This window comes from Notechis scutatus, chromosome 3 (genome assembly GCF_049901735.1).
Source record: "Notechis scutatus isolate UNSWTSFEM ecotype Mainland chromosome 3, rNotScu1.2, whole genome shotgun sequence".
Classification (NCBI taxonomy): domain Eukaryota; kingdom Metazoa; phylum Chordata; class Lepidosauria; order Squamata; family Elapidae; genus Notechis; species Notechis scutatus.
The window spans coordinates 161,973,601-161,993,509 of NC_142011.1; the positions used below are offsets into that span (position 1 = coordinate 161,973,601).

Sequence of the window (19,909 nt, forward strand, 5' to 3'; positions counted from 1 at the left end):
TTATATTTTATACCAGTGACAATATCCTGGCTTAAAGTAATATATTGATGCTATTACTATTACAGGTAATGTATGATTGAGCTGTTTCTAAAAAGCATACTATTGATTTTATAGTAATATATTCATGTTTTAATATACTTATTTGTGAACCTGGGAAATGTGTTGTCCTCATGTTTTCTTAAATTCTTAAATATGGATGCCCTCTATAGTTGCTGCATAATTTCATGAAAAAATACAGGTGCTTTAGAGTGCAGACAGTGCTACATCTGTGCTCCAAATATTCTTCTGAAGTGAATCAGAGATCATTCCAAGCATTACTAAACACATGCAACTTGATTTTTCCAAATAAAGAGATGCCTTCTTTAAAAAAAAAAAAATCTTTCCTTATTTGATTTTGTTGCATTTCCCAAACATAACTTTGATCCCTGTAGGTGTATTTTGCAATATAAAAGCAATTATTACCTGAATATTCTGGCTTATTTAATGGAAGATACACACACCAAGTAAAATGCAGTCAGGTTACCAGAAGCCAAAATAAACTCTACAGAATGGATGATAACCCTCTAAACTAAATACAGCTGCAATATGATGTTTCCAACACCAATAGGCTAACACAAGGCAATTTTAATGACTGCAATAATAATTAAGTTATATTTACTATATTCCTGTTATAAATATTCTCATGACTTTTACAGACAAGCCAATATATTAAATCTATATATACTTACTGATGATTATTATAATAAGTAAATCCTACAAAAGGTAGCTGGTTGCCAACAAAAGCTTTTGGTATAGGAAATGTTTCTTCTTCACCTTTGTCTTCCTCCAGATCATCAAAGTTACTAGTGTCAATATCACTACTTAAATCAGGTACAACAGGTGCTACGGCTACCCAAAACCCCCCCAAAAGAACAAAGATTAATAATTGTATAAAAATGTGTGTATTAACAGGTATAAATGTAATGAAGCTGATATGAAAAAATTAAGTTGTTTTACGATCATACAACACTGAAATCTTTATTGTATTTTGAGCAGTATGTGCGTAAATCCCCAAGAAACTTTAAAAGTTTTTAAAAATTATGTAACATTGAGAGGCACAAATTGTTCCAGAGTAGCTCATAACAAATTGATGATCTGAGTGTCTCAATTCTGCCAAATATTTCTAATATTTTAGAATTTTCCTGTGACAGGAAAATTATTATAAACTGACTTATCAAAGCAATTGTTTTCATATATAATAGTGGTATTTTCTATAAAACATAAAATATTTTACTACTGTTTTATTAATTAAAGAGCTTTGTTAATTAAATTAAAAATAAATTATAAATGTCATATATTATTGTATAAAATAGTCACAATTACTCATTTTATCCAGTTATCTCAAAATACTAAATGTTTCCATTGTAATTATAATACTGCAAGGTACTACAACCTTTGGGATAATAGAAAATCAAAGGAAAAACTCAGAATGGTTAAAAATTATTTTGTAATAATTGGTAAATAAAAATCAAAACAATTTTATGAAATTGATAATTTGACTTAATATTAATCATGAGGTTAGAAATTGTTATCCTGAATCAAGTATTTCAGATGGATTCTGTTTAATAAATAAAAGATATTTAAGCTGTGGTTTTAAAATATTTTAACCATTTCATAGGGTTTGTTATGACAAGTACTTATATATTTTTTGTATATTTTAAAGCAGAGGTCCCCAACCCGCAGTCTGTGGATGGGCACCGGTCCGCAACATGTCAGCAACTGAGCCACACAAGCAAGCGAAGCCCCATCCGTGGAATGCAAGCAGCACGCAAAACCACATCCCTCCCGTCTGCAGAAATAACTTTCTCCACAGAACTGGTCCCCAGTGCCCAAAAGATTGGAAGCCACTGTTTTAAAGAACTACACAACAAATTTTAGATGCCCAGCTCAGCTAAGATTATGTTTCCTCAATAGCAGCCCACAATACCCCATATCACAGTACCCCACAAGTCTCTCTTTGAAGGAGATGGAGGTTCAGAAATATGATAAATGAAGAAACAAATATTTGGAAAACATTTAGAAATTGAAGAGGAAGACAGAAAGTATGTAAAATCTCATTGGATGTACATAAACTTTCTGGAGTGAAACAGTGTGAATCTTGTGAATGTTGTGTGAGTGTTGGCCTTTTGAATAAGCAGGTCAGCAACTGTTTTTCTTTATCTGTTATGTAGAAAATTACATTCCTTCAACATTATAACACATTAAAATTATATTACAAGAAAATATGATTTTATACAGTAAATTACTTACTGTCTCTAAGATTTTCCCAAGACCACTGATCATTTTTGAAAAATGGATGTCGCTTGATTTCTTCCACACCATTTCTTCCTAATCTAACTTCCCTGTAAAAGTGAAATAATTTTTAAATTATACTACACATGCTGCATACACATGAAAATAATTTGTAAACAAATGAAATATGAACTCAAAGCCCATTTTAAAACAAAGAGATCATTTATTTCAACCATAGCAGTTTCTTTGCTGTAAATATAGAATGGAAAAGTTTCCCCCATTCTCAGTAATAAAAAGAATATTTGCTATTAGAAACATTTATCTGATATTACAGGAATTGCAAATGCTTCTATAGAATTATACAAATCCTCCAAAAACTTTTTATTTGACGTTAGTTGAAACCATGTTTCCAGGTAATCAGTAATCATACATCATTACTTATATCAGCATTTGACTGAGCATGTCATAGCTATAAAACATTTCTTTTCAAATCTTTCAAATTATTAGAAAAAATTCTGCTATATTTTAAGAATCAGAGCAGGGGATAAAGTTTGGGGGAGGGTCAGGAAAAATTAATAACAATGTTACAGGTCTAAAGTACAAAAACTCAAGACAGGATATCCAGAGGAAAAATCTTTTAAGATCTTGCCCAGAAAGCTGAACGGCGTGTAGAATAACAATATCTGTAGTAATTTTATTATGAATTGTTTTAAAACGATACTCCTTGTTTGACGCTCATTTGTTGGTAATATAGTGATATTATTATGATTTAGTGTAAATACATGAAGAACATAGTTTTCTATTATATTCAAAACTCTATCCAATTGACAGAAATATGAACAAGTACCTCAAAGAAAGAAAACAAAATAAGAAATAGCACTGACTTTAATGTCTTCAAAAACCTGTGGTTAAAATAATTTTTGATATGTTACATGAACATAGCTGATATTTAATAAGATGATGAATAATTCTCCTTAAAAGAAGAATTCATTTAATAATTTAATTTTTAAGTTTTTTAAAAAATAATAAGTATTTAAAAATGTTTTTTCCATAATACGATTCTAAATATATTACCTGTCTGTTAGAAAGCCACAAATAAGATTTTTTGCATCTTTAGAAATATCATTATCATCAGGGAAGCTAAGAGAATTCTTGTGGTTCATAATTTTACTATATGTTCCAACCAAAGAATCTGCATAAAAAGGTGTATCCCCTAAAACAAGAAATAAAACATTATAAATAATTATAAATCACTGATTGTTAAAACTAATAAAATAAGATGGCTAGATTGCACAACCTGGCAATATATCAATACTATTCAGCCAGAAAAAGCAGTGGCTTTTTATGCTTATTTTAAGAACTCAAATAGCATTATCATATCAAAATCACAAAAAGGAAAAGATATTTTGCAATCATGTATTTCCAAAGATTACCTCATGCCCACTTCAATAGAAACCACTTATGTTATCATTCTAAGAGCTGCAAAAAGAGATTGGGGTAACAGGTGTAGCAGAAAAAATGAGGAAGATAAGGATAACAGCAGGCAAAAGAACAGATGATTCAAATACTGTATATATTTTTTAAAGATACAATTGGCTCTGAAACCTTTCTAATAGAAATATTTTCTGGCTACTCACAAGGGACTGCAAATGATATAGCAATCCCAGATAAATAAACAGCAAATGAAATTCAACAGTCACAGAAATTTAAAAAAAAATCCTAAACAGAAAGAGACAATAGTATCACAGAACTCAATGAGATTTGATTCAAATAATTTTAATAGGACTGTGATACACAATAATTAAAATTATTATTGATGGCAATAAAAAAACCAAGGTAGTTTATTTTATAATGTAACTAGCTGATAACCCAGCGTTGTCCGGGTATTTATTTATCCCAATCCTGTATTAGACAAGAAAAGGAATGAATTATATCTATAGTGTCGAATCAAAGTAATAGTAGAATATACAAATTATAAACTCTTTTTTTTAAAAGAACCAATCCCCCTTACCAGAGGGCCCCCCGTTGTGGAGTACTGTGAAGCCGTTATCATGGCAACTCCACTGTGCTGTACAGTAGAAGCCATTTTAAGGCAGAAACAGGCTGTATCTTAACTTGAATCCAAAATGCACACTATCACTGTCAAAAGTACTGTGATTTGACAGTATAGATATACTTCATTCTTTTCCATTTCAGCGGCCCAGGCATTCCAGAGTTATGCTGCAAAGTTATGCTGAGGTAATTAGGCTGTGAGGGTTAAGCCAACGATTTGAAACGTAATAAATAGCCTCGAATGCAAACAAGCCAAGACGAGGGTATAATAGTTCCCAGAATCTTGAAGCTGCTCCAAGCAGAACTACCTCACACAGCTCGAGAATGAAAAGCAGGCGCACAGCCACGAGGTTTTGACAGCTCAAAATGGCCTCCAGCTGTTAAACTTTTGGCGCGCTCCTCAAAGCGGCAACTTCCCACCCTGTAAGCAAATGGCCACCGGAGTTCTTTCTGTTAAGCTAACGGCGGGAAAAAGTGGAAGTTATCACAAGTTCAAGTTCTCCACTTCGAAACGGCGTTCGGAGAGGGGAAAGAGCGATACGACTCGGTTTTGGAGTGAAAGCCTCACACCGCTGACAGAATAAACGAGAGAAACGCTGCGGCAATCAAACTGGCAGGGGTAGAGAATTTGGCTGTAAAGAGGTGGCGCGGAGCAGCGCCGAACCCTCCTGCCGTTTTTGGGGGCGCAAATCGGCGCTTCCCCTAATCAGACCTGCGAGGTCAGGCTGCGAGATCAATTTGGGATAGAAAGCTAGAGACAAACTGATTAACTATCAAACCTGCTGGCCACGAAATAATTTTTCCTGTTTCGGTCAAGGAAGAATCACAAGTACTGCCTATCTCTCACGAGGCTGAGCAAAAACTGGGGAACACTGAGGAGGAGTCCCGTGGAGGAGGAGGAGCGTTCCACAAATTAAGCCCAGCCTACAAATGCAGAGACTGAAGCACCTCCCACTACTGGATGTTCTGAACAGCTCATGGGAGAACACACACACACACACACACACACACACCGAGGGGTGTTAGGGGTGTCCAAGTTTGGTTGAAATTGCTCGAGGCATTCCAGAGTTATGTTGGAACACACACACACACACACACACACACACACACACACACACAAAATAGAAGAAAAAGATAATAATTTACACAATAGTTTTCTGATACTCACCCACAAGCATTTCGTACAAAAAAACACCAACTGACCACCAGTCACATTCTCGTCCATAATAGCCATCACCACCTTGTGATTTTAATACTTCTGGGGATATATAATCCGGAGTTCCAACAGCTGTATCACATCGTACCATACCTTCCTATAAAAAAGCAAAGATGGTTTAAAAGTATATGAAGCAAGATGATTGCTTAGATCTGTTTGGAAAATTAAATTTGAAATTAAATATGAACTCTAGTTAAAATTTTGAATTTAAACACACATTGATATCTATTTTTCAGAATACCATGATTTTTCACAAGCCAAAAGCTAATTAGTAGTCTACTAATCTACTAACCTTATTCATTTTCATACAGGTACCAAAATCTGCTAGTTTTAAATGACCAGATTTATCCAGCAGCATATTATCAGGTTTTACATCTCTGAAAACAGTAAAAGAAATATTATCAGGTCAACTTTTATTTATTAAGCAAGAACATTACTAAGCCTCATCCGAAATAAAGAACACAAATGAACAATGGCTAGCAAAATGAGTCAATTATGAATTGTAAGTGAATTTGCATTTCTTTTCCTTTCTGAAACAAATTCTCCTTTAATTGTGACAAACATTTTATACTTACATAACTCAATTTATTTTTCCATTTAGTTACAGTATTATTTATGCCAGAAATTCAACAAGGTTAATACCCAAAATCTGTCACACCATCTATTTCTTGAATCTTTTAAAATCAAGAATAACTGGCCAGTAATGTGTGCACAGTACAGCAAATTGCATAAACAGCAGTACAATTAAAAGGGGGGAAAGAGCTGGCATATATTAGAGTAGATTTCCAGAATACATTTCCCTTCTTGTAATTATTGAACATGTTTGTGTAGACAAATGAAAACTGTTCCATAGCGAGGCACTAAGATTTTGATTTTGAAAGACAGCACAGTGGATATGAACTCAATTAGTTAAATATGTAACTTTACATTACCTTTTCAGCTAATCCAAATCATGCAACAGATAGCACTACAATTGTCTGTAAATGCAGGATGATTGCCAACTGTCAAAAATGCAGTCATGTAACCATGAGAATGGGAGAACTGGATATGAGAACTTCAAAACCATGTCATAAGTCACAGGTTTGGGATCTGCTGTAACTCTGAACAGTCACTAAACACCTCATTGTTGTAAGTTGAGGACTACTTGTACATGATGTTTTAGTTATTTTGGGTGGTTCGTCTGTGTCCATAACTGAATCCAGTTTCCTGGCCAATACAATTATACATTAGTATTTTATCAACTGTATTGTTTGCCATCTACTTTCAATCCCAGTTTAGTCTTCATGTTGAAATATAAAGCTGTGAATGGTTTAGAGTTCTGTTCCTCTAAAACACTATTTTCAGGTGTATGAAATACGAGTAATTCCCCAGTCACTATAGCCCTGACTGAGAATTTTGAGCTGAAGTTCCTACATCTGAAAATTGCCGAGATTGGAAATTACTGCTCTTAAAGGAAAATCTCCTTTCTAATATATGTGCCCAGATGATGGTAACCATGCACAAAAGCCATCATCTATACAACTAGAATAGGGAATAACTTCTCAGTTGCAGGCCATCAGGGAAAAATCTGGAATCTATATTAATATGTTTTTAACGTGATTAATACATTTTATTAAGCATATTTATAGTTGGTTTATTTTAGATGTATATGTTATATTAAGGTAATAACTTCTTTACATTATTTTTGAATTATTATTCAATTATTTTATTTTGTTTGTTTAAGCAAATTTGTAACCCATCAGTATGAATCTAGCTATTAGGCAGATTAAAAGTATAAATTACATAAAGAGAATCAGTTTATTTGTATTCTCTATAATGCTAAAATAATCTTATTTTGCTTTTTTTCTGGACATATTATCTTCATGTTTTGTGGAATATAATTTACTTAACTTTATAGTAGTTGTTAACCAATATATGAAGAATGGTAATCTATTAAACGTTGAACATTATGCATATACTATTAACTTTTATTTGTAACTGTCATTTCATTACTCACTGACTATAATAAAGCATATCTATCATGGTAATTACATACAGCAACTCATTCTTTTTATAAATGTATTGGAGAAAGGATGAAACAATTTTATGCTGATTATCTTCAATCTGCTCAAGTTTGACATTGTAAATAGTCCAGTAGTATTATAAATTAAAATTTCAAAATATTATTATTTTTAGTTCAATTTAAATGTTGAGAATATTGGCTATATAAAAGATACTTACCTGTGAATAAAACCCATGGAGTGAATGGCATCTAATGCAAGAACAACTTCTGCTGTATAAAATCTTGCCCATTTTTCAGGGACATCGTAGTTGCTCATTAAATTTACCAGATCCCCACCAGGCATATATTCCATCACCATATAAAGGTAACGATCATCTTGGAATGCATAAAATAACTATGAACGATAATAGACTAGAATTACTGTGTGCTGCAGTCCTATCAACTGCTATTTTCTTTTTTAAAAAGGAAGTTACAGGTAAATAGAGTTTATATTTATAATATATCAAGTGATAAAAAACTAATAGATAGGTAGCCCCCATCTTACAGCCACAATTGAGCCCAAAATTTCCATTGCTAAGCAAGAGAGTTAAGTGAATTTTTCCCCATTTTACAATATTTCTTGCTACAGTTGTTAAGTAAATCACTGCAATTGTTAAGTTATTAATATTGTTGTGAAATGAATCTAGTCTCACTTGGCTTGTCAGAAGTTTGAAAAGTGTATCACATGACACTGGACACTGCAATGGTCATAAATGCATGCCAGTTGCCAAGGGTCTGAATTATAGTCACATGATCATGGGTATATTGCAATTGTAGTGTGAAAAACTGTAATGTCTCTTTTTTCAGTGCTGTTGTAACTTCAAATGGCTACTAAACAAATGGTTATAAGTTGAGAACTGTGCATGTTTATGTGTGTGCGCGCATGTGCAAGCAAGAACTGGGTATTACTATCACATAATAAATAAGCTTGCTATACGGAAGGAGATATCCAAACTACACTTTGCATTCAGATAACTGTATCTTTCACATGCAACTTATTAACGCTTCCCTTTGCACAGATTACAATTTTAACCAAGAAAGTCCATAATTAACCACAGCAACAAAAGTCATAGATATTAACTTAATACACCAAAATATTAATAGATAACCTAAATTAAAATACTATCTGGATCCAGACTGGATAAGCATAACTTTCTAACTTGAATAAAACAAAAAAACCATTGTTATAAAAAATTTAACTACAAAGAGATGAACAGGGCTGTATGTTCATGTGTATTTTGCTTGAATAAATTGGGATATGACTTTAAACCAGGCCAAATACTGTACCTTCTGTTACATAATTCTGTAGAATCATAAGAAGAATGACTCATACAAACACATTAAACAGATGATTTTTTATAATTACTTATCAATTAGCATTTTGCATAATTACCAGTTTATATCTTTGTTTTCAAACTACAACTGCAAAATATTTGCACTAAAGTTATCTTAATTATTGGAATGAATAATTATTCAAGTACAAATATACCGTGTTTCTCACAAAATAAGTGCGGGCCTTATTTTTTTTGAGCCCCGAAAAATCGGCTAGGCTGTCTTTTTGGGGGTGACTTAATTCCCCCCACTTGCATCTTCGGGCGGGCGGGCGGCGACGGCTTGGATGTTGACCTCGGCGATGGTGGGGCACTTCGTATCGGGAGACCTTCCGCCACTGTTGCTTTCCCTTCTCCCCGTGCTGCTGCGGCATTTGGAGCAACGCCGTGGCATTTGGCCCAGCCATGTGGCATTTGGCACAGCCACGCACGGCCAGCCAGGGCTCCTCCCTGCAACCGGAGCCCAGCAGAGACACTCGGCTTCAGGTGCTCCTGGCGCCCCCACCCCTGCCTGGCGCCGGGCAGAGCATGAAGAGCTTTGCCTGGGGCGCCCAGCGCAGCTAACAGGCGGGCCCTCCTGTCTGGCGGCGGAGCTCTTACCAAGGCAGCGAGCGCCTCCCCACTGGGCCCTCCACTCATCCCTCCAGGGCCGCACCAGAGCTGTGCGGCCTGGACCAGGAGAGGCTGCCCGAGGCAGTGATAGCGCCCACCCATCCGTGGACAGGGAGGCAAGGTGACGGCCTGTGCCACATCTTCCTCCGAGCTGAGGCCCACCGAGTGAGCGCTGATGCCCGATGCCCATCCCGCTGTATCTCTTGGAGCTGCCGGCGCATTTGTTGATGCGTGGGGACGGGCTGGGCGAGGGTGGAAAGGATGGGCGGCTTCGGGCTCTCTCCACCGGACCCACCGGCCAGGGAAGCAGCACTGTTGTCGCTCGCCTCCCTGTCCACGGATGGGTGGGTGCTATCACTGCCTCGGGCAGCCTCTCCGTGGCCCCTTCGGGTTCCGGCTGGAGGGACTTGGGAAGGAAGCCAAGCTCGGGTCGGCCCGGCTCTTTCGCTTGGCAGGCGGGCGCACACCCGCGGCTCGCTTTCCCGGCTCTGCCCTATCCGCATGGCTCTGGCACGGTCCTGGCGAGATGAGCGGAGGGCCCAGCGGGGAGGCACTCGCTGCCTTGGCGAGAGCTCCACCACCGGGCAGGAGGGCCCACCTGTCAGCTGCGCTGGGTGCCCCAGGTGAAGCTCTTCACGCTCTGCCCGGCACCAGGCAGGGATGGCGGCTGGGCACTTCTCCCAGGGTGGGCCGATCCTGCACTGTGGCCCCGGGAGATTCGCCTCCTCACGTGGGGTTGGGCTGCCCTCTTGGGCAGGGGAGGCTTTGTCATACCGGTAGTAGGGCATTGTTTTTAAAAGAATTGGCTTTGCCTTCGAAGGCGAAGGGAAGGCGGCGACAGGAGCGCCTGAAGCCAAGTGTCTCCGCCAGGCTCCAGTTGCAGGGAGAAGCCCTGGCTGGCCATGCGTGGCTGCGCCAAATGCCACGGCATTGCTCTAAACACCGTGGCAGCATGGGGAGAAGGGAAAGCAATGGTGGTGGAAGGTCTCCCAATACGAAGTGCCCCACCAACGCCGAGGTCAATGCACTATATCCGGGGATGCAACAAAAGTACTTCCTAACGGCAAGCCCCCCCCCCCGCCATTCCCCCCCATTTCACGTTTAATTTAGGCCTTAATTTGAGGGGAGGGGCTTAATTTGATTTTATGCCTATAAAACTTGCTGGGACTTCCTTTTGGGGAAGGCTGTATTGTTGGAGAAACACGGTATTTAAGGAGAGTTTAAAATTGTAGGTCAGTAAATTAAAATGGCTTTAAATGATATGCGCTCTATACAAAATGTTAGACACTTATTCAAAATAAATGTTATAATTCTTGGCCAATGTGAATTCAAATAAAAGTCACCTGAACAACCCAAGGGCTATTTGCAAATGCCATGATATCTCTCTCTTCCCAAAAGAATGCAGAATCTGATCTTTTTATCATCTCAAATTTGCTGAGAAGTTTCATGGCATAGACCTTTCGTGATGACTTGTGTCTTACCTTTAAAACAAATAACATGAAAAAAAATATTAAGTATGAAACAGCATGATTACATTCTATTTCCATTAACTATGTTAAAAGATTAGGGTTATATACCTAGTCATCATCTTAAAAGGAAAGCTCTTTCGCATTTCATGGAGCACTGTTGTTCTCTAGCTCTTCTTCTCTAGCATTACTGATTTACTTATTTCTGAGAAACTGTCCCACACTCCACAGGTCTAGAAAAGATCAATGCTATTGAACATTGTCATATCAAGGATAGATATTCTACAACTAAATACTTTGAAATGTTGTTGGCCAAAGTTGCTTCTACCTGTAAAGGTAGCCATGAAATTTTTATAACTGACCAGTATAACATTCCCTACATATGAGTTTGGCATTAATTTTATAAGCAAAACAAGTACCTTCAAATTTAATTTGATATACTGCTTATTACTGCATATATTAAAGAACTATTAATATTTCAATCCAGTAAGTAATGCAGAGGGCATGAACCCTAAAACTAGGTAGGGCAACCAATTATGGGCATGTGACTTTCCAGTGTTTTTTTCACTAAAGGTATGTGTACTATTTATATATTGTCTATTCACAAAATACCTTATTTCCCAAAACTATAATTAGATTTTAAAATAGTTGCTAACATCGGTGATTTTAAAACACTGATGGAAGAGCATGAAGCCATTATTTATGTAGAGTATACATTAAGGAGAGAAAGACGTAACCTCTCTCCAAGAGTAAAACTTTCCTCCAGAAAAGTATACCTCTCACAGCAATTAAAGTTTTAAAATAAAACCACTGAAAACAATGAATTTTTACTTGCAGTGCAGCCTGGAAATGTAATCTCTCGTCTCAGATAAGAACTTTATATATTTATATAAAAATTACAATATGACTTGCTAAAATGTATCTGTACAACTAGCAACATTAGAACACGATAGTTTGTTCTGTATATTATACTGTAACAATAGGAATGAAAACAAATATAATCGCCAAAATTATTCTTCCACAGTATATATTTTAAGATGAGATAAATCTTGCTTGTTATATATAATTCACAGAGCATGATAAACAATAGCCTACTTTAACTATAATTGGTTGATTTATAGTTAAGGAGACAGATGTTATTTTGCAGACAAAGTAGTTGTGGCTTATTTGGTAATTTTGTTGCTCTTTTTCAATTGAATAATCATGTCTATTTTGCTTGCTTACAAATTTATACAGGGCATAAAAATTAGGCAAGAATAAGCCAATAATCAAAATATATTTCCATCCACAAATCATGTCACCCTACAATAACTAATTGGTAAGAAAATGTCAGTTCAGACTATTATTTACTGCCACAAAACTAATCATGGTTTATTCAATGACAATTTTCACAAATAATATACTGAAAACTAGTGGTAGAATTGTTGTAGTTCCAGATGCTCTTAGAAGAAACCACACTTTTTTTCAACACTCACTCAGAAAAATATGCACTTAAGAAAGTATTAACAAGACAGCAGAAAGGTCCAATCATACAAAGCATATATTTATTTTCAAGTTCCCAGATTTTGGCAGCAGAGGAAATGTCACAAACATCCATCACATATAAGAATAGTCTGTTCAATGGAAATTCGATTTTAAAATAAATGAAGTCTTAGTTGTAAAATCTCCATACGTAGAATAACATACCAACTGAACTTCTCCAAATGCTCCTCTACCAATCACTTTTACTACTTCATAATCTTCAGCTTTCATTCGGAGATCTCTTACTTTATTTATTGTGTCTTTGTCTATGAAGAAAATAAAAAAAAATACTGTAGTAATAGGTTCATTATAAAAAGAAAGCTTATGGTCTTTGAAATAAATGTACACATAAAATATACATTATGATTTCTATTATATTCAAATAGAATAGAATATAGAATAGGAGTTGGAAGGGACCTTGGAGGTCTTCAAGTCCAACGCCCTGCTTAGACAAGAAACCTTATACCAGTGGTGGCTAACCTTTTTGGGCTCCTGTGCCAAAAATTGTGTGCGCACTTGCGCTCACATGCCAGCACCCAGAAGACAATGCTCATAGGGGGGCCCCACGCCCCCTGCGCATGTGCGCGCAATCCCCCACTTATCTGCACTGGGCCTCACAGCTGACTTTTTACCCATTTGAGGCCTTTTTCAGTCTCCCAGAGGCTTGAGGGAAGGAAGCCTCTGCAGCCTTTGCAGACTGAAAAATGGACCCGTTTCATCACTTCCAGTATTTCAAACCTCTGGGAGGCTGAAAAAGGCCTCAAATGGGCCGAAAATCAGCTGTGAGGCGCACGCATGTGCAGGGAGGTAGGTTTGCCTGGGGCTTGCGTGCTCATACAAATGGGTCTGCATGCGACCTGTAACACGTGTGCCACAGGTTCACCATCACAGCCCTATACCATTTCAGACAAATGGTTGTCCAATCTCATCTAAAAAACTTCCGGTGTTGGATCATTCACAACTTCTGGACGCAAATTTTTCTACTGATTGTTTTAACTGTCAGGAAATTTCTCCTTAGTTCTAGGTTGCTATTCTCCTTGATTAGTTTCCATCCATTGCTTCTTGTCCTGTCCTCAGGTGCTTTGGAGAATAGATTGATTCCCTCTTCTTTGTAGCAACCCCTGAGATATTGAAACACTGCTATCATGTCATCCCAAGTCCTTTTTTTTGTTAAATTATATATATCCAATCCCAGCAACCGTTCTTTATATGTTTTAGCCTTCAGTCCCCTAATCATTTTTGTTGCTCTTCTCTGCACTCTTTCTAGAGTCTCAACATCTTTTTTACATCCTGGCAACCAAAACTGGATGTAATATTCCAAATGTAGCCTTACCAAGACATTATAAAATGGTATTAACACGTAATGTGATCTTGATTCTATCCCTCTGCTAATGCAGCCTAGAACTGTGCTGGCTTTTTTGGCAATGTTTAAATGATTGTCCACTAGGACTCCAAGATCCCTCTCAGTTATTGCTATTGAGCGAGGCACCACATACAGTAGAACCTTTGGTCCCAACCATAATTTGTTCCATAAGTTTGGCGATTTCTTCATCTTCTAATTTTCATCTTCAGAAATTTCTGGGTCATGGGGTCATTTTTGATCACCATCCAAGTATATCTTCATGACCAGATTCAAAAATTTTGTGTATTTTTTTGGTCGGAACCCGATTTGGTCATGGTCAGCTCTGGTTTGTGACCAGAGCTTCTATACTATACTGTACCTGTGCATTTATTTTTCTTGCCTAAATGTAGAACCTTACTTTTTTCACTATTGAATTTCATTTTGTTAGATAGTGCCCAATGTTCAAGTTTGTCAAGATATCTTAATCTTAAAATATCTTAATCTTAAAATATATCTTATATCTTAAGTCTATCTTCTGGAATGTTGGCTATTCCTGCTAGCTTGATGTCATCAATTTGATGATCACCCTGTCCAAATCATTGATGAAGATGTTGAAGAGTACTGGGCCTAAAACAGAGCCTTGGAGTACCCTATTGCATCTACTGCATGTAGATGCAGTTCCATTGAGGACTACACTCTGAGTGCAATTGGTCAGCCAGTTACGAATCCCATCTGGTGGTGATGTGTCTAACCCACATTTTTCTATTTTATCAAGTAGTAGATTATGGTCTTCTTTATCAAATGCCTTACTGAAGTCCAAATAAATTATATCCACAGCATTCCTCTGGTTAACACTAATTTTGTTACTTTGTCAAATAATGCAATAAGATTTGTCTGGCACGATCAGTTTTTTTACAAACCCATGTTGGCTAATTCATTGCTTATTTTTTTTCAGAATCTTCCCAGGTACTGAGGTCAGGCTGATTGGTCTGTAATTTCCTGGAAGTATTTTTTTTCCCCGTTTTTTGAAGTTGGAACTATATCCGCTCTTTTCCAATCCTCTGGTAGTCCCCTGGTCTCCAAAATCTTTGAAAGATATAGTTCAGTGGTTCTGAAATCATGTCTGCCAGTTCCTTCAGAACCTTGGGGTGTAATCCATCTGGTCCTTGTGATTTGAACTCATCTAGGGTGGATGGGCGCTCACTTACCATTTTCTTCCATATTTTAACGTGTTCCTATTCTGTTTTTTGTGGTGCTATTTTTGATAGGTTGGACTGTTTTTCCCTTTGTGTAAAGACAGATGCAAAAAATGAAGTAAGTAGTTCAGCTTTTTCCCTGTTGCTTGTCACCTTCTTGCCACTTTCTCCCATCAATGGACCAACCATTTCCTTGACTTTTTTCTTGTTTTTAACATGTTGACAGAAGGTTTTTGGTTTGTTGTTGTTGTTATTTTTGACTTTTGTCACAAGCCTTGGTTCATTTTGAGCCTTAGCTTTCCTTACTTCATCTTTGCAGGCTCGGGCTATTTACTGATATTCTGCCCTAGTTATGTGCCCCTCTTTCCACTTTTTATACTTTTCCTTTTTGTCTTTCAATTTATCAGAGAGTTCTTTATGCAGCCATGCTGGTTTCTTTTGAGAGTTGTAATTTTTCTTTTCTTCAGACTGGGCTTTTCTAATTTCACTTTTCAAAATTTCCCAAACTTGAGTTGTTTTCCCCTTGAGGATTCTCATCCATGGAATCCTTCCCAAGCTTTAAGTTTATTGAAATTAAATTCCAAGACTCTAGTTCGGGACTGTCAACCCCCATCCTGCAGGCTGGATGCATCAAGTGCTAGCCATGCCCACCCCCAGTTTAGCAAAGGGGGGAAAAGTCCCCATATGTCACGTGATGCCGCTGTGACATGAGTTTGACACCCCTGTTCTAGTTTGACTCATTATATTGTTCATGATTGCATAATGCTGAATTCCAATATTGCATGATCACTCCCCCTGAAGGTTCCTGTAACTTCAACACTTTCTATCATTTCATCTGAGTGAGAATTAAGTTCAATATGGCTGATCCTCTAGTTCCGTTCTCTACTTTTTGGGAGACAAAGTTGTCTGCTAGGTTTGTCAGGAACTTGGTGTAGAGTTTGTCTCCCAGTTGATATCAGGATAGTAAAGTCCCCCATTACTATTGTGATGTGCTTCCTACATACCTTAATTATTTCCTGTTTCCTGTTTGGTTGGTTGGTCTATAGTATAAACCCATGGCAATGTCATATGGCAATTATATTCTATTTATTGGTCATTTCTTGTGTAAATAAGAAATTGTTTAAATAAACAATTTCCCAGCCTTAACCAGGCTACAAATATCTTTGAATCTCTCATAGCAACATTCAAATGCCAAATATAACTTCACTGTAGAAATAAGACTAAACTTTAATAATGGTTAAAAGAAGTTAAAAGTTAAAAAAAGTTAAAAGAAAAAAATTATTAGAACATTTTGCTATTCTTGTCAAATAATTATCCACAATGCTCTACAAAATATTTGGTTGAACATAAAATAAGTTTGTAGTGTTTACTTTTCACTAATTTTCATGTTTTTTTAATTACCATGAAATTATAAGCTAGAGGCTCTGCATTTTTAAAGCACTACTAGGGGGAAATAAACTATAATAATTTAAATTCCCAGCTGACAGTTACTTTAACTCCAAATTTGGTAACATGCTATTTTAATCTACATGGGTCAAAACTGGCATGAGATTATACCAAAAAATTAACATTTCAGTTCAGGGGATACAAACTGAAATTGCTGGTATAACTTTTTCTAATGCAAAATTCAAAGAAATAGTATCAACATATTCCTACTATTCCTTTGTATGAACATATTGAAAACTCAATCAGTGAGATTCTTAGAAAGGATTATTATAGAATTTTGTCCTCTAACTACTACAAATTATCATAAATGCAGTAACAATGTTTTAATTAACTGCCTGATTGCTGACACAAATTTGCAAAATGTAAGGTTCAATGCTGAAATCCGCACTACCTTTTCCAGAGTCTCCAATGAAGTACTTATGTCCAATATTGTAATCCTATCTAATTTTGCATTTTACTTTTCATTCCCCTCCCATGATCATCAAGTTATGTTCAATATATATTGAGCTATGTGGTGGAGATTATTTCCCATTCTATATGTAAACTCCTTTAAATCTGCAGGGATGAATAAATCTATCAATTCTAATATTTGTCCTGCATTTTCCAGCATTTTGTTTTATCTTTATCAGTTTATTTTTCTTATATTATATTCTTGCTAGCATTTGTGAATTTGAACATTTTATAAAGTCTACATTACAAGGTTATATTTATACATTTGGAATACAAGAAAAAAACAGGGAGTCAGATTTTACACATATTACATTTTTTGTTATCATCTTACTTCAAGGACTTCCAAAGATGTATACCTATAGATTTACCTACTTCATCCTCCAAGTCTATACTCTTTGTAAATGTTCTTGTCATTTATTATTAGAACAATAAATACTATATATATATATATATATATACTTACATTTGGTTAAAAATGTGTCTATGTTTTTATTTTTTCTTAAAGCAGGAAAATCCAAATCGTATACCAAGGCATCTAATCCGTCCTGAGGAACAAAATAGATATTTTTTAAAGAACACAACTAATGAGTATTACAAAAAATACATCTCAAGCATAAATGTGCCTGTTTAATCATGTTCTAAACCAGGGGTGGGCAAACTTTTTTGGCTCGGGGGCCTCATTGACTTTTAAAATTTGGCAGACGGGCCGCCACCTGGTGTCGAAATGCCTGTCATTACAAGTCAAAATCAAATGAATGCAATCATTCAATCATTCACATCAAACCTTAATTGTGTACCAATCTTCGTGGGCCGGATTAAAAAGACCAACGGGCCGGATGTGGCCAGCGGGCCGTAGTTTGCCCACCCCTGTTCTAAACATTTTAACATCATTTTAGTCTAAATTCTGTGGCTTTTATCTTAGCTGCTTCAGAGTATGCCACAGGATTCAACCGGGCAGTGACTCCTGCCACCTCCGTGGCTCGGTTAAGGACCTTGACTCTCCTGGAGCCAGAACAAAGATGGATAGGACGGATGGACGGACCGGAAAGCCAATGTTAGGGTTGAGGCAGCTTAGTTGGGTGGCCGGGAAGCCAGCCGTGGCGAGGGCAGCTATGCTGGAAAGACCGGGGGAGCCAGCCGAGCCATTCGCTGACTGAAATTTTTGCTGAATCCAAGGAATAATTTATCCTGTTCTAAGAGTGCTCTTCTACATGTCTCTTCTGAGCAAAGACTGAGTCGAAACTGAACATGCTCAGCCAAGGGAGGTGTGAACAAAAGATTGATTGACTCAGTCTCCAAGCAGAAGAGCAGAGTTAACCACTCCTTGGATTTTTGACTCATAAATAGTGCAATGAAACATATTGTAATGTTAATTTGGACATGAGCATCAACAAAAAAGCCATTACTTCAGAGAGGAGTATTATTTATTATTTTGGTTGATTGATTTCTGCCTTTGTCCCCAGACAGTACTCAAGTACTCAGCTATAAAAAATATAAAAGAAATAGTTAAATTCTATTGAAATGTTTAAAATTAACTATAAACTTATTTAAAGCAAAAAGATGGGCTATGGAGAAAACTCTTGACTTGTTTCTGTAAAGTAGAAAGTGAGGACTAAGTGAAATTCCAGAGATATTTATTTCATCTTCTATTATATGCTTAAAAAATGAACTCAGAATGTGAATATACCTTTGATGATTCCTCTTTAACAACCTCAAATTCCTCAAACAAATGAAGGCAAGATACTGCATACTTAAAAAAAAAAAAAACCTAGCAACATATGCTTAGAAAACTAGTACAAATCTTTTTAGAAGTGTAATTGCTCTTAATATGTTGATTTCCTATATGGTTGCTACAATTTATATCAAATGATACTTTTAGCGATAGCGATAGCACTTAGACTTATTTACACTTAGACTTACATACCACTTCACACTTTACATCACACTCTAAGCGGTTTACAGAATCAGCATATTGCCCCCAACAATCAGGATCCTCATTTTACCAATCTCAGAAGGATGGAAGGCTGAGTCAACCTTGAACCAGTGAAAACCGAACTGCCGCTCATTAAGTAAAGACTCATATAAAATATTGCAACAGATAAATCAGGCTATTAACTATGGTATGAATAGTAATAGGCTATTCCCCTCATGCTAATATGGTCAGATTCTACTGATTCAGGAATCATCACATGTGGCACACGAAGCAATATTTTTCTTACTGCCATCATTTAAAATCTAGACATGCACAAAGCTAATTTAAAATGCAAGAAAAATAATTCACAAGAATGTTTTTAAGATAAATAACTTAACGCAAAAGATATAACCATAACAAATTCAATAAACATAACTTATAAAAATGTTTTATCCTTAATAACAAAAGTGAAATTTTAGTAAAACTGGATGTAATAATTTCAATTCAGCTTTTTGATGTTTTGTGTTATCTCTCTCTCTCCCACTCCCATCCTCTCCCCCCACACACACACACATATACACACACACACTGGTAAAACTTGGAAGCATGCAAAAAACAGTTATACTCTTTTGGAAGACTGGCTCTATTCCAAGCAAAAATGTCCTTTCATCTTTTCCTTTTTTGGGCAGGCTAGATTTTGTAAAACATGCAGAGATAACTTCTGATCCATTATTTCACTTAAATATAACAATTTGTTACAAGAATAAAGGTGTTCTCTGTATATTTATTTAATGTTTAAAAAAATATGCATCAGAAAGTACATTTTCAACTTAGTGTTTGCTCTAATAACAATAACTGATCTATTGAAACAGCATTCTTGGTTTGCTTAAACATTAGGTCCATAATCACTTTCTGATACAACCAGGTTTCAGAAAGAAGCAGAGCTTAAGCCTCAGAATTACTGGTGCCAAAAGCTGATTTTCTGTAAAAGAGATCATCATACCACCACACAAAGAACACTCTTTCTAATTTATAATTGACAGTAGTATTTCT

General features: G+C 36.4%; 1 protein-coding gene across 1 annotated transcript in view; it reads right to left on the minus strand.

Annotated features, from left to right (window-relative positions):
• Positions 1 to 19,909, minus strand: part of ROCK1 (Rho associated coiled-coil containing protein kinase 1) — a 79,972-nt gene that overhangs the window by 38,441 nt on the left and 21,622 nt on the right. Inside the window, exons 2-10 of the mRNA XM_087960079.1 lie at positions 17,408 to 17,489; positions 12,676 to 12,776; positions 10,867 to 11,004; positions 7,760 to 7,935; positions 5,832 to 5,916; positions 5,492 to 5,636; positions 3,346 to 3,484; positions 2,290 to 2,381; positions 729 to 888 (exon numbers count right to left, since the gene is read on the minus strand). Of these exons, the coding sequence (XP_087816205.1) occupies positions 729 to 888; positions 2,290 to 2,381; positions 3,346 to 3,484; positions 5,492 to 5,636; positions 5,832 to 5,916; positions 7,760 to 7,935; positions 10,867 to 11,004; positions 12,676 to 12,776; positions 17,408 to 17,489 (1,118 nt within the window). The remainder of the gene's footprint in view (positions 1 to 728; positions 889 to 2,289; positions 2,382 to 3,345; positions 3,485 to 5,491; positions 5,637 to 5,831; positions 5,917 to 7,759; positions 7,936 to 10,866; positions 11,005 to 12,675; positions 12,777 to 17,407; positions 17,490 to 19,909) is intronic.